At 40.8% G+C, this 26453-nt stretch overlaps 1 protein-coding gene across 1 annotated transcript in view; it reads right to left on the bottom strand.

Moving 5' to 3' along the window:
- The window catches only part of LOC126412773 (odorant receptor Or1-like), a 101727-nt gene that overhangs the window by 14480 nt on the left and 60794 nt on the right, over window positions 1-26453 (bottom strand). Inside the window, exon 4 of the mRNA XM_050082576.1 lies at window positions 1988-2087. Within this exon, the coding sequence (XP_049938533.1) occupies window positions 1988-2087 (100 nt within the window). The remainder of the gene's footprint in view (window positions 1-1987; window positions 2088-26453) is intronic.

The raw sequence follows: 26453 nt of genomic DNA, 5'->3' as shown, positions 1-26453 counted from the left end.
GAGTTCTTTGTGCGGTTTTGTTATATCTTGCAGCCGGTAAGTTTTGAGAGTACAGGAGGAATGTGCGGGGTGAACCACAACTCCAACTACAAACTTTTAGAGGTGATAGTATGGTCCAAAAAAAGAGAAAAATGTTTATGAAACATGAGCTCCAAAAGGTATACGTAACGTTAAAGCACGTCTGTGCGTCTGCGCAGCAGTTTTCAACTTCGTCATACTCGGTTCGAATCCGGAAATGACCGGAAAGAGGTTGCAGTCACGGCCTAATGTTTCTGACGATGGACTTTGCATGGACGTCCTCCCCTAAATTCCAAACTTCCCCACAATGATCCCTGAACTTTAAGACTCTTGATGATCCTTCCATCAGCTGGGGACGTTAAACACAGCGGTCTCTTCAGCGCTATTCTAGTGGTGTAGCCTATGTGCCAGCACAGCGTTTCACCTTCACCCCTCTCTCATCATACACAACACAAACATATATCACACTATACACGCCCTATTTACACTCAACAGATGTCAGCCTTTGTAACTTAGTGGTCAGCGCAGCCCACTACCATTTGGAGGGTCCGTCTTCGATTCCTGGTACTATCAGGACTTTTTCATTGGTGGGAGGACTAGAATTGGTTGCACTCAGCATCGTGATGACAACTGATAGTTGCTTGACTGACTAGTAGCGGCTTCAGACCACAGAAATTGATTACGACCGAGAGAGGAGTTTGCTGGCCCCACGCTTCTCCATACCACACCCAATGACCCCACTGGCAGAGGATGACACGGTGGATGGCCGGAACCAACTGGCCCCTCTAGGGCTTGTGGACAGAGTTCGTGCTACTCTCGTCAGACACATTTGAGACATAATTTTCACACACCGCGAAGAAAGAGGTCATTGTGTGTGGAGAAAGTAAACTGTTCCTGATTAGGCAGCTGAACAACGCCTCAGAGTCTGCCATGCGAAAGTACGATGTTGGTTTTCTTTCTTTTTCCAAGAGAAATGTTTTCATGTAAACGATGACACATGAGTAAGTTGTGGTCGGAGACGTACTGGTATAACTCTATTTAACCCAACAGCTTTTTTCCTAACTATACCTAAATGTCATCCCCAGTGAACCTTCACATCACTCAACATAAATTTTACATAGCCACCGGTTTCAGTTTTCTTTAGAGAATCTGTGTTTTGTATTACCAGTTAATTACTAATGTTGAATGTATTTAGTGTTATCTGTGTTTCCGTGGTACGAAGCGTGTACCGTTCTGAAATGAAAATATACCAATGCGTGATTCTCATCAATATTCGCTGTATTTACGTTTGTCTGTGAGTATCTGAAATGCCTTGATTGCGAAACCCGACCATTGTGATATAAGAGCTGTTATTAGTTTCCTTAGTGCTAATGATATGAAAGCGGATTAAAATTCACGATCAGACCGCGAAAGAGAATGGAGTAAATATTCTGAGCGACAGGATGGTACGGAAATGAGTGGGAGTATTCACAGACGACTGAACGAATGTGCAAGTTGAGGAACGAAGTTGGGGGCGTTCAGTCATTATAAACTATTTGGTACAGAAAGTTGAGTAAAAAGTGAGGGTGAGTTTCCTCAAATGTCAAGAAGTGTGCTTTATGCAGCTGTTGCCTAATTAGGAGACATTTCTACGAGGAGAGATGGCTGTGTGATACGACAAGTGCCTTAATATTGGTGGGAATTATTTAGAAAAGTATACTGAAGTACAGGCTTTCACGTAAAAATAAAATTGCTAAGAAAAGTCTAGTTGTTTTGTTTTTATTTCTAAACGATACTTACACAAAACCACGCTTAGTATAAATGCACCATGGGGACAGCTGTCACAGATTGTATACTTTTGCTTATCTCGCTGAACACAATTCCAATCTCTTAACCACTTTGTGCTGCGTTTTAAAAGCTAGTGTAACAAAAAGCTAATAAATACGCCATGTTTATTTTTCAGAAAGAAAAAGTAAAAGTATGTACTTACTACGGCAACGACAAACAAGCTGGAGCATAGGGTTCCCATGTTGATGAACAGAAGAGTGAATATGGACACACTCATTGCTGACTGTAAGAGGGACACAGATCTGTAACAAAATTAGCAAAAGATGAAAACTATGAACTTTTTGTATTAAAATCTCTGATGCCCACTAAACCTTACACGTAATATTGTTTCATGTTGTATGCAGACTACATAAAAATTGTAGGGAAAACAGTTATTAAATAGTAGGGTAATACTTATGATCGTGAGATATAATGTCCGACACCTCCAATAACCAAGTTTTGCAATGTCCATACTTTCAACGTTGAAATATTACTCTTCTAACTAACTCTAATATAACACAAGAGTATTTGGACTACCAATTGCACCTTTTCTAGTTTAACCCACAATTTTTATGGCGACATATTACTTTCCGTACCGCCTTGTTGCAGAGATACACGTTCACTTCATAATTTTCATTTTGATGAATTTACTGCTTCCTTTCATCATTTTTTTAAATCTGCGAACTATGATCTTGCAAAGAAACACAGTAACATTTCGAAAAATTGGTACATGGGCCCATATGTACGTGAAATGAACTTTTTATCACATGTTAAGTACATGACAATACACAAATGATTATAAATGTAGATATGACAAGATGTTTGACGGCCAGAATTATTTATGATGTGAACCTGAGACCGCAGAGATGATGCGTTCGAGAGTAGTGTCTCGTGGACAATGGTGCCGTTAGGAACGGAATATCTGAGTTCGAGATGTTTGAAGAAAGGAATAAGACGTGTCCCTGTTCTAAGAACTATTTCAGCAACTGCCTCAAATGATCCAGAAACTACAAATCCGGCATGAGGACACACGGATTCGAACCCTGGTGGACGCGAAAACAAATGCAATATCTCCGCGAATGTACCATCTCAATCTGTTGGAAAATGGGCGAGATATTAAGCAAGGGAAACAAAATACAGTAGCGAGAAACAGTTTCTGTTTTCATCAATTCGTGATTTGTGTGTTCTTATACTGCGAGATAAGCTGAATATCTCAATCGCCCTGTTCGAACGGTCCTCTTCTGGAACTACCATTGAAATGAAAAGAAAGAGAAAATAATTGTCGTACTTATTTCCAGGAAACTATTTCTTTTGAGTGTTGTTGAAGATTAACTAAGCTGAACTGAACTGGTAACCGTTATAGTCTCGTTGCTTGCCGGCTTAAACGTCTCTTCTTTCTCTCTCTCTCTCTCTCTCTCTCTTTCTCTATCTCTATCTTGTCCCAAACTAAGATGCAGTACGAATCGAGAAACAGATTCAATCGTCTTACAATAGGTTTCCGATTAATAATAACGACACATTATTACGATATTGACGTACTTGTGTCATTTCGAATTACGAAGTAAAGTACCTTCTGATATGCCTGCATGTTCAAAGGAATTTTGCATCGTAATTGGGAATAGCACAGGCACTGCAATGTCGTATTTGTCCGCCGACTCCGGGCAAACGACTTTCAGTTAAAATGGTTCCTCCTTGTGTGGGAGTATACTTAATGGATGCCCGAGTACAGGTTGTAGACACAGAGTATATGACACATGGTCGTATGCTGTCTGGCAATGAGTCCCGCTCGTATGGTCTAATGGTAAGGAGAAAAGCGGGGAATCCCGGTCCGACATACATTTTCACTGTCGTCATTTCATTATACAACAGATGGTAGTCCATATTCGGAACTGCGAATACATTTAATATATGATCTCCCTGTTTGGTTCCCTTCTCCAGATCAACCAACAATTTTAATGTATTTATTGTTGGTGTCGGTTTTTTCCACTATAACTCGACTTCACTAAACGCTATATGCCACTGCTCTGCTGCTGATTAGCATTTTCATTAATCCTTCAGACATCTCTCACCAACGATTTTCTTATCAGCAGCAGACGAACACATCAAAGTCATTTCTCGCTACCGTACCACGACAGCTTGCCATCACTCTGCTGACCGAATCCAAGTGCCTGTGGCCCTAAACGCGATGCTAAGGCTCATCCATTGCTACCACAGCAGAGCCAGTTTAAGCCCATCCGACACTATCGGCCTCTTGCAACACCATGCTTAGAGGGATGCCAGAGGTACCTGTCGTAAAACAGCGAGTATCATAATTAGTAGCGAATACTAACACAGGTCACTGTATACGATCAAGAAGCAGAAACGCTCCAATGAGCGCAGGTCTGCAAACTAGTCGTTGTGGAAATAACTGCGAGTATGTGATTACGAGTTCGCGAGTCATCAAATACTTTCCCGCTTATTGTAACTGTATTTTAAATGTATACCTTAAGGTCAAGCCCCGATGCGATTTGGCTCAAAGTTCGCCCAGAGCTTACCTTAACAGAAAATACAATCAAGATAATATTACTTCAGCACGATACACAATTTACTATACGTGCGTACTCACATTTAAAGTCAATATTATACGCGTCTCTGCTAGCAGTTCCGAAGTCTTTCAAAACAACCTCGGATCATCTCCTAAATTTTGCAGTACTGCTCGGTTGTTGCTGCAGTTCTCCTCTTTTTAGAGGTCTTGGACAGAAAAACCCCGAAGACTGAGGTCAAGTGATCTTGGAAGCCAAGGCACAGGCGGTGCTCGATCATTCTAGTTTAGACCGTATGTCCTACCTCAACGGCGATGTATGCCTGAGACGTATCATCCACGCATCGTATTCCCCAAGATCCAAGGTAACGTATTTCTAATAACAGAGTTTTGCTTTGACATTTATCGGTAAGTAAATAATAAATGTCATGTTGCTCGGTCCAAATGTCTTCATCTGATGCAATTTCAGTGAATGCTGCGTAAGTTAAATTGGTGCTATAACCGGCTTAAAAAACCCGAGTCCATCGCGTGAAAAGCGTTAACACTACCACTCAGCGTCATAGCGGTTTCTTGTGTTTATGATATGAGTAAAATAAATAAAAGCTGAAGGAAAGGCACCTAATGACAATGGAGCATGGTGGGAAAGAGGGGAGAGGGGGTGAGGGGGGGTAGGGTTACTCCACATGTTACGTGCGAGGAAAAAATGTTCTCGAGTTGGCCATAGCTCAGATGTGCTGTATTACTTATTCTCAGAACTCACTAATGTCACTGGCTGCTAAGCTTACATATTCATATTGATATTCAGATGAGCTATAAGAACAGTAACGTTACAAGTGGCAAGATATAGCGGGAAAACTCAGTACACCACCCATTCTTAGTGCTCTTTAAAGATCGACAAATCAGTGTTAAACTGATTTACCTTGAATACGAGGGCGTAGTGAAAAGTAATACCTGCGAATTTTTTATTCCGTCCTCAATATCGGCTGAGGTATTACATGTCATGCGTATTACACGGTCGACTTCCCCTGTTCGCTGACGCAAGTTGCAACCGTCTGTCGCTAGGGGGTCCTGGATTGTAGCGTGTAACATGACACCGTCTAACGTAAGAGTGTCAGTGCCTGAGAAACAGCTTGCTGTAATCGAGTTTGTGACCGCAGAAAACGGACCTTCAACTGCAACCCGTAGTAGAATGAAAACTGTGTACGGTGACCGTTGGTTGTGTCGACACCAGTGATGTGCGGCATTGCGTTGTTCGTGCTCTCAATGTAGAAAACGGTGGTGTTAACACCTCAAAATGTATGATAGGTCTCCGAGTGGATGACCGCGTACGGCAACAGATGAGACTCGTTAGAACAGAGTTGACGAATGCAGAACGTGTGTACAGCAACCTCGGTTGCACAAAATTATTGTCAAATTGACCATGGTTTTGACAGCACGAAGGCCGTCTTCATCAGAATAAAAATTACATAGGATTACATGTAATCACACCATGAATGAAAAACATCTGAGAAAAAATGCTCTCGTCAAATAGAAATTGTCATAAGAATAACGAGAGAATTTTTGCTCAGATATTTTTCATCCATGGTGTGTTTACATGTAATCCTATGTAATTTTTATTCTGATGAAGACCGCCTTAGTGTCGTCGAAACCACGATCAATTTGACATCCTGTAATTAAGTTAACGCTCGGTTGCTGGATCTCAGCCAATAAAAATGTTTAAAATTACAGAAAACTGTGCACATGGTTGGTGCGTCGAATGCCCAGTGCTTACATGAAACGGAAGAGATCTGACATCTGTAACAATCCGACACATTAGTTTCACCGTCACCGCTCATCCTTCATATAGTCCCGACTTGCTCCCATCCGATTTTCATCTGTTTCCAAAAGTTAAACAACACTTTCGAGGACTTCACTTTGACAGTGATGATGAGGCGCTAGCAGAAATGATATTGTGGCTCTGTCAACAAACATTCCACAGTGACGGTATCAACAAGCTCTCGTTAGAAGGAATGCGTTCGTTTCTAGGGTGGCTACGGTGAGAAATAAAAATGTATATATTATGAACAAAGATGTAGAATATTAATCAGGGTTGTTTTTTAAAAAAAGCTTGACGGGCTTTTACATAAAAAAGGTTCGTAGGCATTACTCTTCAGCACGCCCTCGTATGATTTCGCACTCTAGAAAGTCAGTCTTCCTTCCCACACCATTTTATTTTTAAGTACAATTTCCTGCTTTATGTTTCTGTCCACAATTCGGCACCAATGTACCACAGTATAACCCATTCTGCGTGAATGATATCTTCAGTAAGGTCAGCTTTATTTTTCAACTTTATATCGAACAGAACAAATTCAGTTATCAGCAATTACATCTCTATCAAAAGAACATTCGATAAAGTCAGTTTTAAGATTCTGCTGCTTACTAAGAGAATGTTTCTGCAAGTTTTCGTTTTGTGTTAAAAGATACGCTAGCGAACTGACAACTGAATTTGTGATAATTTTTACTGAACTGTTCATGATCTGGGCCAGTTTTTAAAGGTTACACATATTGGTGGAGATTTTCATGAATTTTTAAACCTTCAAATTCAACGCACGTGTAAAAATTTTGTAGTCTTTTCTTTACATCGGTGCTGAGGCAGAACTGCTACGATTTTTCTTTCAGATTTCAAAATTATCCCGGTACAAATGCGAATGCTTCTTTTCTATTACATTGCCAATAATGATGCTGACTATTATGATGTGACTTCGTGAAGTCTTTTTTGTGTTGTGTAACCACTGCACAGATCAATTTCCTTTTGTTGGTCGTAGCTGGCTGTTTGTTTATTTGTTTGTGTGTGTGTGTGTTGGTGGGTGGGTGGGAGGGTGGGTGGGTGGGTTGTGTGATTTAATGAGAGTTGGAGTAGATGTAAATATGGTCAACATTTTCTTGTTTCTTACTTACACTTGCTTTCTTGTGGAAAACTTCCAAATTTTTGAACTTAATTAACGACTGTTACAAGTTTGCTAAATGATAGGAGTCAAAACAATGATTAATATCGATTATTTCTATTTAAAAACCAAGTTTCACATAAAGGTCGAATGTTGTTGTGGTCTTCAGTCCCGAGACTGGTTTGATGCAGCTCTCCATGCTACTCTATCCTGTGCAAGCTTCTTCATCTCCCAGTACCTACTGCAACCTACATCCTTCTGAATCTGCTTAGTGTACTCATCTCTTGGTCTCCCCCTACGATTTTTACCCTCCACGCTGCCCTCCAATGCTAAATTTGTGATCCCTTGATACCCCAGAACATGTCCTACCAACCGGTCCCTTCTTCCCGTCAAGTTGTGCCACAAACTTCTCTTCTCCCCAATTCTATTCAATACCTCCTCATTAGTTATGTGATCTACCCATCTAATCTTCAGCATTCTTCTGTAGCACCACATTTCGAAAGCTTTTATTCTCTTCTTGTCCAAACTATTCACCGTCCATGTTTCACTTACATACATGGCTATACTCCATACAAATACTTTCAGAAATGACTTCCTGACACTTAAATCTACACTCGATGTTAACAAATTTCTCTTCTTCAGAAACGCTTTCCTTGCCATTGCCAGTCTACATTTTATATCCTCTCTACCTCGACCATCATCAGTTATTTAGCTCCCCAAGTAGCAAAACTCTTTTACTACTTTAAGTGTCTCATTTCCTAATCTAATACCCTCAACATCACCCGACTTAATTCGACTACATTCCATTATCCTCGTTTTGCTTTTGTTGATGTTCATCTTATATCCTCCCTTCAAGACACCATCCACTCCGTTCAACTGCTCTTCCAAGTCCTTTGCTGTATCTGACAGAATTACAATGTCATTCGCGAACCTCAAAGTTTTTATTTCTTCTCCATGAATTTTAATACCTATTCCGAATTTTTCTTTTGTTTCCTTTACTGCTTGCTCAATATACAGATTGAATAACATCGGGGAGAGGCTACAACCCAGTCTTACACCCTTCCCAACCACTGCTTCCCTTTCATGTGCCTCGCCTCTTATCACATCCATCTGGTTTCTGTATAAATTGTAAATAGCCTTTCGCTCCCTGTATTTTACCCTTGCCACCTTTAAAATTTGAAAGAGAGTATTCCAGTCAACACTGTCAAAAGCTTTCTCCAAGTCTACAAATGCTAGAATCGTAGGTTTGCCTTTCCTTAATCTTTCTTCTAAGATAAGTCGTAAGGTCAGTATTGCCTCCCGTGTTCCAGTATTTCTACGGAATCCAAACTGATCTTCCCCGAGGTCGGCATCTACTAGTTTTTCCATTCAACTGTAAAGAATTCGTGTTAGTATTTTGCAGCCGTCGCTTATTAAACTGATTGTTCGGTAATTTTCACAACCGTCAACACCTGCTTTCTTTGGGATTGGAATTATTATATTCTTCTTGAAGTCTGAGGGTATTTCGCCTGTTTCATACATCTTGTTCACCAGATGGTAGAGTTTTGTCAGGACTGGCTCTCCCAAGGCCGTCAGTAGTTCCAATGGAATATTGTCTACTCCGGGGGCCTTGTTTCGACTCAGGTCTTTCAGTGCTCGGTCAAACTCTTCACGCAGTATCTTATCTCCCATTTCATCTTCATCTACATCCTCTTCCATTTCCATAATATTGTCCTCAAGTACATCGCCCTTGTATAGATCCTCTATATACTCCTTCCACCTTTCTGCTTTCCCTTCTTTGCTTAGAACTGGGTTTCCATCTGAGCTCTTGATGTTCATACAAGTGTTTCTCTTATCTCCAAAGGTCACTTTAATTTTCCTGTAGGCAGTATCTATCTTACCCCTAGTGAGATAAGCCTCTACATCCTTACATTTGTCCTCTAGCCATCCCTGATTGGCCATTTTGCACTTCCTGTCGATCTCATTTTTGAAACGTTTGTATTCCTTTTTGCCTGCTTCATTTACTGCATTTTTATATTTTCTCCTTTCATCAATTAAATTCAATATTTCTTCTGTTACCCAAGGATTTCTACCAGCCCTCGTCTTTTTACCTACTTGATCCTCTGCTGCCTTCACTACTTCATCCCTCAAAGCTACCCATTATTCTTCTACTGTATTTCTTTCCCCCATTCCTGTCGATTGTTCTCTTATGCTCTCCCTGAAACTCTGTACAACCTCTGGTTCTTTCAGTTTATCCAGGTCCCATCTCCTTAAATTCCCACCTTTTTGCAGTTTCTTCAGTTTTAATCTACAGGTCATAACCAATAGATACCTTTTAGTATCTCCAGGGTTCTTCCATGTATACAACCTTCTATCATGATTCTTAAACCAAGTGTTAGCTATGATTAAGTTGTGCTCTGTGCAAAATTCTACCAGGCTGCTTCCTCTTTCATTTCTTAGCCCCAATCAATATTCACCTACTACGTTTCCTTCTCTCCCTTTTCCTACACTCGAATTCCAGTCACCCATAACTATTAAATTTTCGTCTCCCTTCACTATCTGAATAATTTCTTTTATTTCATCATACATTTCTTCAATTTCTTCGTCATCTGGAGAGCTAGTTGGCATATAAACTTGCACGACTGTAGTAGGTGTGGGCTTCGTATCTATCTTGGCCACAATAATGCGTTCACTATGCTGTTTGTAGTAGCTTACCCGCATTGCTATTTTCCTATTCATTATTAAACCTACTCCTGCATTACCCCTATTTGACTTTGTGTTTATAACCCTGAAGTCACCTGACCAGAAGTCTTGTTCCTCTTGCCACCGAACTTCACTAATTCCCACTATATCTAACTTTAACCTATCCATTTCCCTTTTTAAATTTTCTAACCTACCTGCCCGATTAAGGGATCTGACATTCCACGCTCCGATCCGTAGAACGCCAGTTTTCTTTCTCCTGATAACGACATCCTCTTGAGTAGTCCCCACCCAGAGATCCGAATGGGGGACTATTTTACCTCCGGAATATTTTACCGAAGAGGTCGCCATCATCATTTGATCATACAGTAAAGCTGCATGCCCTCGGGAAAAATTACGGCCGTAGTTTGCCCTTGCTTTCAGCTGTTCGCAGTACCAGCACAGCAACGCCGTTTTGATTATTGTTACAAGGCCATATCAGTCAATCATCCAGACTGTTTCCCTTGCAACTACTGAAAAGGCTGCTGCCCCTCTTCAGGAACCACACGTTTGTCTGGCCTCTCAACAGATACCCCTCCGTTGTGGTTGTACCTACGCTACGGCTATCTGTATCGCTGAGGCACGCAAGCCTCCCCACCAACGGCAAGGTCCATGGTTCATGGGGGGGGAGGAAAGGTCGAACAATGTCTTTAAAATGGGGAGGAAATACGGACCCTTCCCAAAACCGTCACAAAAAATCTTTTAATGTGTCTTAATAAAACAGGATAACGTGATACAAAACGGTATACCAGTCTACTAAGAGCTACCTGGGTACAAACATTTTAAATGAACATCAAATCAAGGAACATTTACAGAAATTGCAAATGTAAATCACTCTTTTAGTTCCGGCGCAGTGTGAGTGAGAGAATTTTTCATCACGGAAGATGCGGGTTGCATAGTTCGTGTCAGATGTATCCTCATCGATTATGATTTCCAGGTAATTCATCCCTGTCCACTAGGTGAGGATCGCACGAGTCTAATGAAGAATCTGTTCATTTCGTGGATTGAATTTTCTTTTTCTGGAGGCGTTTGGCCCTTCAACGCTGTTCTCTAGCCGGTTTCCAACCCCGGTAAAATTCAACGGCCTCTTCTTTGAAGCCCTTCTATCAAACGACTTTGTCAAGTGACACTTGCACCACGTTCCCGAGACTAGCACTTGATGCGTGGCGTTCCCGGGTGGTGATTCTATTCTTAATACTGGGGACAGAAGATATGGCGAACGGAGAATCTGGGTTTGAGGGCCCCTGGGAATATTGTGATCTTTACATTGGGGCCCATATTTAAACTAACACTACCGAAGTAAGATGGCTACTATCGAATGCAGTCTACAGACATGGGTGAGTTAAAACGTATCTATATAAATAGCTTTGGATTTCATTTTCCGGATGTCACTGAGAAATTGCTTTCAACTAAACACAAGTACAAAAAAAAGGAAAGTATTTGACATACCCGCCAAAAGTCTTTAGTCCAGAACAAACACTACAACCAATGTTGCATCCTAACTACTAGAAAGGTTGCAGCTGCTCGCTGCTGCATTGTACCAATAAGCAGCTCCAGTTACATTCCAGGGCACCAGGCTGCAGCATCCCTCACACCCCTTTAGGGAGGGGTGACCGTACTTCCATACTTATGCCTGTGCCCATTTTTACAGATTCTTCGCTATGTTGATTTTTATGCATGTTCCAGTATGTAGATTTCTTTCAGCGTCTGGATTCTAAAACAAGGTGTGTGGGGCAGAAAATCTGAATAGCGTAGTATTTTCACTCTGCTCTGAGTCGGGTATTTCTTATTGCGAAAAATCATAGCTCCACAGACATTCATAGCAGCTTCCAGAACGTCTCCGGAAACTTGGCAGTGAACAGAAGCACGAAGAGACATTTTACGAGGCGTCTTTTATAATCACAACAAGCTCGCACAAAGCTGGCCGTCCGCACATGGCTGTGACACCTGCATTGTTACACTCTCATTCGAGATGTCGACGGATCACTGGCGTTTCCGATGATAGCGCTGGCACACTCAGCCGCCAGTTGGGGTACTCACATAGAAAAGGTTGAAAGACGCACCATCAGCCGGTAAAATAATGGCGAAGGTTTTCTGGGGCTCTGAAGCGGTTGTTCTGCTTGTTGTCATCTCTCATGGAGCAACGAGCAACTCTGAAGTGTATTATGGTACCATCAGGAAACTGAAGAAACGACTTCATCCTGTTCGTCGCCACAGAAACGTAAACGAATTTCTCCTTTTCCACCACAACGCAAATTTCCATTTTATTACGTATTCCTTGTCTTTTATTTTGAAATTTATGCCAGTCACCCACATGTACGTAGAATTACATAAATAAGTCTGTACCTATCTGCTACTGTCAGGTTCTTATGCTGCTGTAAGTAGAGTGACTGGATTGTATTTGATGTTCTGTATACCTTGTATTTAGAGATGACAAAAGTCGTGAGATAGCTACTCGTATATTCACACATACAGATGGCGATAGTATCGCACACATAGGGTATAAAGGGGCAGTGCATTGGCAGAGCTTTCAATTTTATCAGGCGATTTATTTCTAAATGTTTCTGACGTGATTAGGGCCGCCCGACGGGAATTAACAGACTTTGAACGCGGAATGGTAGCTGGAGCTAGACCAATGGTACATTCCATTTCGGAAATCATTAGCGAATTGAATAATACTAGATCTACAGTGTCCAGAGTGTGACGAGAATACCAAATTTCACGCACTGCCTCTCGCCACGGGCAACGTAGTGGCTGGCAGCCTTCACGTAACAAGCGAGAGGAGCGACGTTTGTGTACGGCTGTCTTCGCTAATAGACAAGCAACACATCGTGAAATAATAACGGAAATCAGTGTGCGACGTACAACGAACGTATCCGTAACCTGTCGGTTTTCAGGCACTAGTTGTACCGCTACACCACCAAATCTTGCTTCTGTGTAGGTAGTTCATCTACAGGATTTGATGAATGAATTCACGAGTATCGAAATGTCGAGGGGCATGAAATGGAAGCAGTGGTTGGGAAGGGAGTGAGACAGGATTGTAGCCTACCCCCACTGTTATTCAATCTATATATTGGCAAGCAGTAAAGGAAACAAAAGAAAAATTCGGAGTTGGATTTAAAATCCATGGAGAAGAAATAAAAAGTTTGAGGTTTGCGGATGGCAGTGTAATTCTGTCAGACACAGCAAAGGACCTGGAAGGGCAGTTGAACGGAATGGACAGTGTCTTCAGAGGAGAATATAAGATGGACATCAATAAAAGCAAAACAAGTATAATGGAAAATAATCTAATTAAATGAGGTGATACTGAGGGAATTAGATTAGGAAATGAGACAATCAAAATAGTAGATGAGTTTTGCTATGTGAGGAGCAAAATAACTGATGATGGTCGAAGTAGAGAGGATATAAAATGTAGACTGGCAATGGCAAGAAAAGCCTTTCTGAAGAAGAGAAATTTATTAACATCGAGTATAGATTTAAGTGTCAGGAAATCTTTTCTAAAAGTATTTGTACGGAGTGTAGCCTTGTACGGATGCGAAACAAGTACGATAAAAAGTTTAGACAAGAAGAGAACAGAAGCTTTAGGAATGTGGTGCTACAGAAGAATGCTGAAGATTAAATGGGTAGATCACGTAACTAATGAGGAGGTACGAAATTGAATTGGGGAGAAGAGGAATTTGTGGCACACACTCGAAGAAGTGATCAGTTGAGTAGGATATGTTCTGAGGCATCAAGGGATCACGAGATTGGTATTGGAGGGTTGGTATTGGAGGGCAGCGTGGAGGGTAAAAATCGTAGAGGAAGACCGAGAGATGAATACACTAAGCAGATTCAGAAGGATGTAGGTTGCAGTAGGAACTGGGAGATGAAGAAGCTTGCACAGGATAGAGTAGCATGGAGAGCTGCATCAAACCAGTCTCTGGACTGAAGACCACAACAACAAACAACAAAAGGTGTTATACCCGTATCTTTTGACCCCATTACTTAGAAGCTTAAATTAATTACACCGCAAAAGACCGTAAACCTCAACCATTTGACATACATTTCTACTTCAGACCTGAAATATGAAAACTGAGGATGTGATGCATGAGGGGCAGTTTGGCTTTAGGGAAGCTAAGGGCACCAGAGAGGTAGCCGTTGCGGCTGATATGGAAGAAAGATTAAAGAATAATCAAGACACGTTCATAGGATTTTTTCGAGCTGGATAAAGCGTTCGATAGTGTCAAATGGTACAAGATGTTCAAATTATGAAGAAAAAAGTGGTAAACTATAGGGAGAGACGGGTAATATAAACATGAACAGGAGCCAAGAGGGAATAGTAGAACTAGAAGTGCTTGGATTAAAAATGGTGTAAGACAGGGATGTAGCCTTTTGCGCTACTGTTCAATCTATACATCGAAGAATCAATGAGGGAAATAAAGGAATGGTTCAACAATGGAATTAAAATTCAAGACGAAAGAATATCAATGTTAAGATTCGCTGATGACATTGCTATCCTCACTGAAAGTGAAGAAGAATTGCAGGATCTGCAGACTGGAATGAACAATCTACGCAGTACAGAATATGGATTGAGAGTAAATCGAAGAAAGACGAAGTAATAAGAAGTAACAGAAATGAGAACAGCTAGAAACTTAACATGAGGATTGAAGTTCACAACGTAGATGAAGTTAAGGGATTCTACTACCTGCGCAGCAAACTAACTCATGACGGAGGGAGCAATGAGAACATAATAAATCAGACGAGCACTGGCAAAAAAGGCATTACGGGCCAAGAGAAGTATGGAACACAGACCTTCATTTAAGGAATAAATATCCGAGAATCTACGTTTTGAGCTCAGCATTGTATGTTAGTGAAACGTGGACTGTGGATAAACCGGAACAGAAGAGAATCGAACATTTGAGATGTGGTGCTACAGAAGAATGTTGAAAATCAGGTGGACTGACACGGTAAGGAATGAGGAGATTCTGCGCAGAATAGTAGAGGAGAGGAATATATGGAAAACACTGACAAGAAGAAGGGACACGATGATAGGACAACTGTTAAAACATTAGCGAATAACTTCCGCTGTACTAGAGAGACGAGGGAGCCGCAGAGGGTAAAAAATGTAGAGGAAGACAGAGACTGGAATACATCCAGCAAATAATTGAGGACATAAGGACATAGGTTGCAAGCGGTACTCTGATATGAAGAGGTTGGAACAGAAGAGGAATTTGTGGGGGGCCCCATCAAACCAGTCAGACGACTGACTGAAAAAAAAAGGACACGATTTAATTTTTGTGCTGTAGTTATAAATTAACAGTCTTCTGTTTTTTCCTTTACGTGAACTATTAAGTCTTGCTTCCTGCTAAATTTTATGATTCTAGATCAAACGGGAGCACCCTATAGGTTATGAGGAGTGAACTTCCGAGTATCAATGTATGTGACACAAATAGCCGTATCTTTTGAATGAATTGCCTTAAAACCTTAAAGTTTTCATACTGCCAAGAGACGATAGACCTGTCCCGAAAAAAAGGGGTGTTAACAGAGGGACAGACAGACAGAGGGACAGACAGACAGACAGCAGAGTCATTCTATGAGGGTTACGTTCATACCGACTGAGGTACGGAACCCTAAAGAGTGAGTAACCTATTCGTTATTTCAAAAGTAATCGCCATAACTGTTAATACATTTATCTCATTGGAAGACAAGGCGGTCGCTGCCCTCATGGAAAAATGTTTTCTGTTGCCTATGGAACCGTGACCTTACCCAGGCGTGCACCTCCTTCTCCGAAGCAGATCTATGGGCGCAAATGTCTCTCTTCAGGGCTCCAGAAATATGGAAATCGCACGGGGACCTATTGGGACTGTACGTAGGATGTGTAAGGGCTTCCCAGCGAAACTTCTGCCTCATAGTGGAACAACCAGTGCCAACATGTGGGTCGGTCTTCTTGTCTCACAATGGGATAAACCTATTAACAGTTATGGAGACTGCTTTTGAAATAAACAATTTAATTGCGTTTTTCCATCTGTCTCGTTTTTATTTTACTGGCCCTTCTAATTGTTCAAGTTGACTAATTCCAATTGTGAATCACTGATAATGTATTCATAGGATGTTATATTTTTTTCGTTTTATTAAGTACACAATTTTACATTGCTGTACAGTTAAGGCTAACTACCAGTCCTGGTTTCACTTACTAAAAATTTCTGCAGATTTTTGGGAGCAGTACTTCATTGTTAATAAACACATAACATACAGGCTGATAGTAATCTTGTCAGTTATGTCAATAATATACAACACGAACAATAAATGTCCCTGGGGCATGCTTGAAGTTGCTTCTACTATTGTCGATAACTGTCCACCCGTTGTTGGATGTACCATATAATCGTACTTTTATTATTCAAAGTTGGCGTGGCATCTAGTTAAATGTTTTCAGATGTCAGAAAATACTGTAGCTACCTGTTTTTCCTCATGGCTTGCAGGATGTCACATGAGAAAAGCAATTGTTTCGGAATCCACGCTGGTTGTCATGGAACTCGATATTCTGTTCGAGAAACTACATCATGTTTGAGCTCAGAATATGTTCTGACATTCTGTCACAGTTGGAAGCCAATGAGAACGGACATAAGCTGTGCGGGTCACTTCTGTTACCCTTGTTGCATGCAGCTGCGGCCTGTGGTTTTCCTTCCCAATCACTGCTCACAATCTTTCGCTCAAGGGATGTGTTGTACATTATGGTTAAATCTGGAGCTCAATCATCTGCAAATTCAGTGTAGAATACGACAGTGTCTCTGTACCACATGACTGTTATTTCCGTTACCAATAGAACTGTGTGGCACTGTTTATATTTATTCTTCCCAGTTTTGAAGCTAGATTTTATTTTTTATTATTACATTTCTTACAGTCCGTCTTCTATCAAAATTTTGTTTGCTGTTCCATTTCGTTATTCTTAAGCCCAGATCGATTATATTTATGGCCATATGAAAGTAGTTATTTCCTTTGGCAGATCGTGTATCTTACATCGTCCACAAATCTGTACCAGTACATGCATCCACATACGTCTCAGCTTTTGGCGAAGGGTAGATTGTCCAACAGTATCATTTCTACCCCGTTCCTATCCCACGTGCAACTCGCACATGCGAAGCAGGACTCTCGTTATACCTTGTTCGCACCAGAGGAAGTATACTCTATTGAAACGGGAACACATGGAGTCGTGGAGAGGAGTTCCAGATGCCGCACGCAACGCGGTCGTAACATATTTCACTAAACGCGCGCAAACTTATAAACTGTTCATTGCACGAAGATGGAGCTGGTAACAATGTGTTCTGAAAACGCATCACTGTGTTCTTAATTTAGTTTTATTTATGGTAAGAACTTTTTAATGGTGTGCGGATATGTAACAACACCACTTTTCCTGACGACGTTACTCAATTTTCGGCACGTGGGATACTTTTCGGTACCGTATTTAAACAATTACGCTGTGCGAATGAACTCATAAGAATAGGAATTCTGTCGGCCACCTATAACACGATCCTGGCCAATCTATGAGATTAGTAAAGGAATAAACATTTTGAGATATTATTAGCTAAGTGGGTAAAACATTGAATACTGGATTCGCATATTTACACTTTTCTTATGTTGTGAAAAAAAGCCTGAAGCGCCTTCAGACTCCTTTCTAAATATAATTATTGTGATAACTCAGGAAAATTGTTTGTTTTCCTGACGGTGGTAGCAACAAAAAACATACAGACAGTACGTTTTTTAGGATGAGATATCGTTTAAGCTGTTGTCATTCAAAAATAATAAAATGTTACATATGGTACGTTTTATACGATCTCGTGATTCTGTATTCACTTCAAAACATCAGCAGCTTTTCACGCTACTTATTTCGCTCCTGTATGCCTTAGACTAACATCCTGAGGCAGGAAGATATTCTCCCCTTTCTCCGCGTTTTGCTTATGATGCTAGAACTAGCTCTCGGTGATGTGTATGAATTTCTTTTACCCAGTCTTTCCCCACTTCCCAAATGTATCTGGCACAATATTTGAGTTCACGAAGTATCTCCGTAATACTTGCTTGCTGATCTTACCTACCGGTAACAAATCTAGCCGCTCGCCTCTGAACTGCATCGATATCTTTCTGAATCAGACCTGGCGAACAACCCAAACACTCAAGTAATACTCAGAAATGGATCGCACTACCTTTCTACACGCCGTCTCCTTCACAGATGAAGAACACTTTCAAAGAATTCTCGCACACTATTAATGCTGTATTCCAACGTTACAGCATTGGTTTTCCTATTCGTACGCATTTACTTACATCTTTTTTCTACATTTAGAGCTCGCTGATATTCATCACACCCATTATAAATTGTGCCTAAGTCTTCTAGTATCCTCCTACAGTCATTCAACGACGACACCTTCCCGTACAGCCCAGTGTTATCAGAGAACAGCCGTGAATTACTGCTCACTCTGTCTGTTTATTCATGTATGTAGAGAATAAGACTGGTCTTATCACACTTCCCAGGGCACTCCTGACGATACCCTTACCATTCACGGTCGAGGACAACCTACTAGGTTATATCTCTTAAAAAATTTTCGAGCCATTCACATGCACTATGTGACCAAAAATATCCGGACACCTGGCTGAAAATGACTTACAAGATCGTGGTGCCCTATATCGGCAATGCTGAGATTCAACATGGTGTTGGCCCACCCTTATCCTTGATGACACTCTGTATTCATACGTTCAATCAGGTGTTGGAAAGTGTCTCGGATAATGGCAGCCCACTCTTCACGGAGTGCTGCACTGAGGAGAGGTACCGATGTCGATCGGTGAGGCCTGGCACGAATTCGGCGTCGCAAAACATCCCAAAGGTGTTCTATAGGATTCAGGTCAGGACTCTGCAGGCCAGTCCATTACAGGGATGTTATTGTCGTGTAACCACTCCGCCACAGGCCGTGCATTGTGAACAGGTGCTCGATCGTGTTGAAACATGCAGTCGCCATCCCCGAATTGCTCTTCAATATTGGGAAGCAAGTAGGTGCTTAAAACATCAATGTAGGCCTCTGCTGTGATAGCGCCACGCAAAACAACATGGGGTGCAAGCCCCCTGCATGAGAAACACGACCACACCATAACACAACCGCTTCCGATATTTACTGTTAACACTACACACGCTGGCAGATGACGTTCACCGGGTATTCGCCATACCCACAGCTTGTCATCGGGTCGCCACATGGTGTACCGTGATTCGTCACTCCACACAATGTTTTTCCACTGTTCAGTCGTCCACTGTTTATGCTCCTTACACCAAGTGAGGCGTCGTTTGGCATTTACCGCCGTGATGTGTGGCTTATGAGCATCCGCTCGGTCATGAAATCCAAATTTTCTCACCTCCCGCCTAACTGTCATAGTACTTGCAGTGGATTCTGATGCAGCTTGGAATTCTTGTGTGATGCTCTGGATAGATGTCTGCCTATTACACATTACGACCTTCTCCAACTGTCGGCGGTCTCTGTCAGTCAACAGACGAGGTCGGTCTATACGCTTTTGTACTGTACGTGTCCCTCTACATTTCCACTCCACTATCACATCGGAAACAATGGACCTAGGGATGTTTAGGAGTGTGGAAATCTCGCGTATAGACGTATGACACAAGGGACACACAATCACCTGACCACCAAGTCCGTGAGTTCCGCGGAGCGCCGCATTCTGGTCTCTCACGATGTGTAGTGACTACTGATGTCGCTGATATGGCAGTAGGCAGTAGGTGGCAGCACAATGCACCTAATATGAAAAACGTTTGTTTTTGGAGGTGTCCGGATATTTTTGATCACATAGCGTATCCAAGAACCTAATCCGCATGCTCGGAGCTTCGTCAACAGTCTCACTGCGGCATGATGTTAAACGCCTCCCGGAAGTTTACGAATATGGAACCTGCCTGCTGCCCTCCATCCATGGTTTGTAGTATACCACGTGAGAAGCTTTTCTGACCAAGGAAATTTGTTATATTCTAACTCTGAATGTGGTCAAGGATTAAGCAACAAACCGTTGTCAAAGATATAGATCTATAATTATGGACTTCCGTGCATTACTAGGATCAGGAGACACTAACGCTCGTGAAATACGCATGCAAATATGAAAACATCAATGTTCAGACCTTCAAGTAAAGAGTTACTGTTTACTTTTATACAGAAGAAAGCAATAAAACGACTGAACGAAAACCACTGCACTATGTACACTAAGGTATTTGCTGAAAAAAAATCGTAAAATTGTGTACAATATTAACATTATAAATACGCAGTACATATAGTGTATGACCTCATTCTCAAACAATTAACTTTAAAACATATGTTATGGTTACGTGATTTATTTTGGGCACTATATTTTGTAAGTCAGTAAATATTTCTTTTTTTATATCTCAGTACGAAAATTTCAAACAACGATGTAAACGTGACTGTAAAATTTGATATACAGTATAAAGGTTTACAAGGAACTGACATGTTTTATGGCACAACTGAGTTGTCAGATTATCTGTGTATTAAAACAGGGAACTATTAACAGAACAGACAGCTATGTTACAATATGTGTAAAAGGCTGCTACGCTGGTTGTAAAGTATTGTAATACTAAAGAGAAAAATAGAGTGATAGCTGCTCTACGCTAGTTGGCGTTCTTTGCGAAAATTTGCTCATTTAAAGATTGCGGCTGCACCCTGAACAATATGTGCTCTGGCTAGGTAGCGTATTTAAGAATGTAAGATCCAAACTATTTAACCATGGGCTAATTTAAATAAGCATAGTTCATGATGAACAGTTACCTGTATTTAATTATTGCGTAAGGAAGCGCTGTGGGACATGCCCTGGATCTGAAATGGTTTGGGCGTGGAATGAATTTCATTTATCCAAAACTTGTATATAATTACGGGTAAAATGAACATTTATTGACTACGTTATCTGAATTAAAGCGCTTGTGAACACAAAAAAATTTATCGGCGCTGATATGTACCAAGTTCCATGCATGATAAATCTTAAACCATGGTCTGAATCCGCTACTAAAATCGTGGTTTATGAAACGGGGATAATCAAAGGATGGGTTAAATACACGCACGTAACACTCAGAACCAATTTATGAGATTTACTATGAGGAGAAAAGAAAAATAGCAAAGATCATTCAGCATGGCCACACGTCGCTAACAAAGAGCTGCTGCTCCCTCGATTTTAGCACGTGGAATTAATATGTAAAGTTACCATCAAAATACACAATCGAAGATCAAAACATAACCTCAGAAAAACATTTAATTTAAATGCACAGTATAGGAAAAAGATGTCGAAAGTTACAGTACAAAAGGGCTTTTAAACCGGAACACTAACACGTCATGTTAATGAACAAAGCAAGTAACGAACAAGTAGCAATTTCAGGATAAATGTATCGAAACTGGATAGAATTTATCAGAAACGTAAGAAGAAGCGAGAGCTGATGGGTCTTAAACTAAAACGCTATGGTAATGAACAAAACAAGTGCCGAACAGGGGAGGCGCGGAATAAAACGAATTGAAAAATCAGTGGCAAAATCACAGAGATACGTATTATGCACACGCATGTCGCTCTTCGAAAAACAGAAGCTTGTTGAAATCTCACCTCCATGTGTTCAGTTGACTAGTGAAATCAAACAAAGGCTTAGGAAACCCCATAAATTTCAATGCATTTACTTTCGCGACATTAAAATAAATGTCACCTCAGCAACTAGTTGACTATAAAGCTAGGCTGAGGTGCCAAAAATCATGGCTAGCGATATGCACGTATACAGATGGCGGTATTATTTAGTACACAACGTGCAAAGGGGCAGCGTATTGGCGGATCTGTCATTCACACACAGGTGCTTCATGTGAAAAAGTTCCCGAAATGATTATGTCCGTCCGACGGGATTTCACAGACTCTGAACGCGTAATAATAATTGGAGCTGGATGAATGGGAATTGAATACTCAATATTCCGAGATCCACAGTGTCAATAGCGTGCCAAGAACACCAAATTACAGGCATTAACCCTCACTAAGGATGACGCAGTGGCCGACGGCATTCACTTAAAGCCGATAACAGTGGTGTTTGCGGGAGTTGTCAGTGCTAATAGACAAGCAACACTGCTTGAAATAACCGTAGAAATCAATGTGAGACCTACGACGGAAGTATACTTTAGGACAGTGCGGCGAAATTTGGCGTTAATTGGCTATGGCGACAGACGACCGACGCGAGAGCCTTTGATAACTGAGCGAAATCACGTGCAGCACTTGCCCCGAGTTCGTAATCATATCGGTTGGACACTAGACGACTGGGAAATCGTGCCCTGGTCGAATAAGTTCCGATTTCTGTTGATAAGAACTTATGGTACGGCTCAAGTGAGTGGAGACACCACGAAATCATGGATCCTATTTGTCAACAAGCCATTTTACAAGCTGGTGGCAGGTCCATAATGGTGTACACTGTGTTTACATGTAATGGAGTGGATTCTCTGGCCCTACTGAACCGATCATTGACTGGAAATGGTTATGTTCGGCTACTTGGAGCCGATTTGCAGCCATTTACGGACTTCGTGTTGCCAAAAAACTATGGAATTTTTATGGAATAAAATGCGCCGGGTCACCTGACCACAATTGTTAGCGACTGGTCAGGAGAACATTCTGGACAATTCGAGATAATATGTTTCGCCAGCCAGATCGCCAGACATGAATCCTATCGAACGTTTATGGGACATAATCGAGAGATCAGTTCATGCTAAAAATCCTGCACCGACAAGACTTTCACAATTATGGACAGCTATAGAGGCAGCTTGGCTCAATATTTATGCTGGGGACTTCCAACGACTTGTTGAGTCCCTGCCACGTCGAGTTGCTGCGCGATGCCGGGCGAAAGGAGGTCCGACATGGTTTTACGAGGTACCTCATAACTTTTGTCTCATCAGTGTATAAGAGAAAAGTGTTAGGACTTCAGTTAGACCGAAAATTTATACAACTTCAAATTTTAAACAAACTATTGAGGAGAGGTTCTTACGAGCAACCGATCTTACGAGGGTACCAGCGAACAGTGGCGAGCTGCCCTAAAGGAACCAGGGTTTAACCTTCCCACGAAAGTGACCAGCCTACCGCATTGTGCCAACTTATACTAAAGGCTCGGTAAAGGCAAACACAAACCTCTTAGCTTCCCACGAAGCATCTATTAAAGTTGGCCATAGTGTCACAGTAACAGCCTACTCTAACTGCTACAGTTATTAACTTGGAATTCGTAACTGCACATATCGTTTTATTATTCCAGGACGGAAAAGAAAGGACAGGTACTGAGGCATTCTAAACACGAGTGTGGGACTCAAAGCAGTAGCAAAACTTAATGGACTGTGTGCATGTACAACTAAATTAGACATTTAGCTGACAAATGGTTCAAATGGCTCTGAGAACTATGGGACTTAACATCTGCAGTCATCAGTCCCCTAGAACTTAGAACTACTTAAACCTAACTAATCTAAGGACATCACACACATCCATGCCCGAGGCAGGATTCGAACCTGCGACCGTAGCGGTCACGCGGTTCCAGAATGAAGCGCCTAGAACCGCACGACCAAACGGCCGGCCAATTAGCAGACAAGTTTATTATGAAATGCGAACGCTCTCAGCTGCTCACTCTGTTTATACCAGAGGAAAGCTACAAACTGCAGCGCAACTTGACATGCCAAAAGTATTGAGGTGAGGTTATTTTAAATAAAATATCATGAAGACGCTCACAAAGAGTTGCTTCAGTTATAATACGGGTTTTCATTTTACTAAGTAATTGTGATATTTTCCAGTGTTTGTGATCAAATGGTTGCACTGTGGTATGATTTGTAACATAAAATACTCCTTCCTACTTTGTAAATGTTAAATGAAATTTTTTAACCAAACCTATTCTCATGGCGAGAAACTTGTGTTTTGTAAGACTTTTGCGATTTTTTAACATTTAAACCCGATTGTTAAACATTGTTCCAATATAAAACTATCTTGTAATAATCCCAGCTAAGTGAAATGTACGTACCAGACAAAAAACAATGTAAAATACCTAAAGTTGTCACTATGTATCAAAAGGTTATTTAAGGGTAGGTTTTTTAAATTGTTTATTAGCGAGCTGGTTCTGAGTCAGTTGCTCTTGAAGAAGAGATGTGATATGTATCAACTTGTTTTTTGACAAAACTAGTATTGGTAAACTGCAAAGATTCATAAGACTTCTTACGAATTAGAGAGAACGAGGGCAATTCTGGGGGTCCTACAATTATTAAAATTACGGCTTTGTAATATACCGCGTGTTTTGCAGCAGGTAAAGCACTCTTCTCCGTAAAAGTAAAATTTTATGAACTACTCTTATTTTTTGCATTCTGCTCAAGTAATTCCTTTGATATTAGAGAATGTCTTATGTACAGTTTACTAGCGTTGAGAGTGATCACATACTCTCAAGTATGTTAGTGTAGAAACACTTTATATCAGTTTTACTGTCAGTTAAAAGTAATGGAAGTTATTGGCCTACTGTTGAATGATATATGCCTACTCTTGAATCAAAGTTTATTATGTATTCTAGAAGAAATTGATATATGTACATACATACGGCAAAACAGCCAGACAACGTACTTAATAAACAAAAAGGGTTACAGAAAAATATATATATATAGGCATCAAAATTTCAACACTGTTTTAACTGATTAATTTTGGTTTTAAGTTTATGTCCTGGAAATGAAAAATTGTCCCATTTGAAGTGATATGTTGCATTATTTTGTAGCATCATATCTTTTGTATATTCTGCCTTCAGATACCACTGTCAAAAATTGTAATTTTCATAATTATGTGAATACGTGTCACAGACAATATAAATATCATCTTGGAAATAACAAAAGCTAGGTAATGTAGACTCCTTGACCTGCGAGTTCCATGTTTACTCTACATGACAAACTGTGTACTATTTTATTTTCAGATCCTGTCGTATTAACTGATAAGCATGTCATCGCTATAGAAGTGCATAATGTAAGTAGATTTATATGACTTCTGTATACGTACTGTTATCATTTTGTAAAAATCAATGCACATACTGTTGTTTGTGTTGGATGCCACTGGTGATGGGTTATAAAACCCGAAAACCGGTTTGGACGAAGAAAACACTTCTATTGAAGGTCATGGTGTATATAAGATGTGTTTTAATAGACGGCATGAATGATGCGACTCTTTTACTGCGTGAACAGCGAAAATACAGTAAGCGATAGATTTTTCTCCTTTCATAATTTTGCGGCGGTTGTCAGCGAGAAAAAGTTTGGTAAGGATTTGAACCTATGAGTTAAGTTTGTTGCAAGTCACGAAGTTCTCTCGTCATCAAATATATTATTTTCGTCTTTCTTCGATTTACTCTCAGTCCACCCTTTAGACTGTTCATTTCATTCAGCACGTCAGGTAGTTCTTCTCCACTTTCACTCAGGATAGCAATGTCATCAGTGAATCGTATCATTGATATCCTTTCACCTTGAATTTTAATTCTTTTCCTGAACTTTTCCTTTATTTCCATCACTGCTTCCTCGATGTACAGTTTGGACAGTAGGGGCGAAAGGCTACATCCTTATCTTACACCATTTTTAATACTAGCACTTCGTTCTTGGTCGTCCACTCTTATTATTCCCTCTTCGCTGCTGTACATATTGTATATGACCCGTCTCTCCCTGTAGCTTACCCCTACTTTTTTCAGAATTTCGAACATCTTGCACCAGTTTACATTGTAGAACGCTTTTTCCAGGTCGACAAATCCTATGAACGTGTCTTGATTTTTCTTTAGTCTTGCTTCCATTATTAACCGCAAAGTCAGAATTGCCTCTCTCGCGCCTTTACCTTTCCTAAAGCCTGAATGATCGTCATCTGGCGCATACTCAATTTTCTTTTCCATTCTTCTCTATAGTATTATTGCAAGCAACTTGGATGCATGAGCTGTTAAGCTGATTGTGCCATAATTCTTGCATTTGTCAGCTCTTGCCCTCTTCGGAATTTTGTGGATGATGCTGTTCCGAAAGTCAGATGGTATGTCGCCAGACTCATACATTCTACACACCGACGTGAACAGTCGTTTTGTTGCCACTTCCATCACTGATTGTAGAAATTTTGATGGAATGTTTTCTGTCCCTTCTACCTTATTTGATCTTAAGTCCTCCAAAGCACTTTTAAACTCTGATTCTAATACTGAATCCCCTCCCTCTTCTAAATCGACTCCTGTTTCTTCTTCTATTACATCAAACAACTCTTCCCTCTCATAGAGGCCTTCGGTGTACTGTTTCCTCCTATCTGCTCTCTCATTTGCATTTAACAGTGGAGTTCCTATTCCACTCTTAATGTTACCACCCTTGCTTTTAGTGTCATCGAAGGTGCTTTTGACTTTCTTGTATGCTGTGTCAGTCCTTCCGACAATCATTTCTTTTTCGATTTCTTCACATTTTTTATGC

This window comes from Schistocerca serialis, chromosome 1, assembly GCF_023864345.2.
Source record: "Schistocerca serialis cubense isolate TAMUIC-IGC-003099 chromosome 1, iqSchSeri2.2, whole genome shotgun sequence".
Classification (NCBI taxonomy): Eukaryota; Metazoa; Arthropoda; class Insecta; order Orthoptera; family Acrididae; genus Schistocerca; species Schistocerca serialis.
The sequence above is the reverse complement of the archived record's forward strand: the minus strand, read 5'-3'. Positions and strand labels throughout refer to the sequence as shown.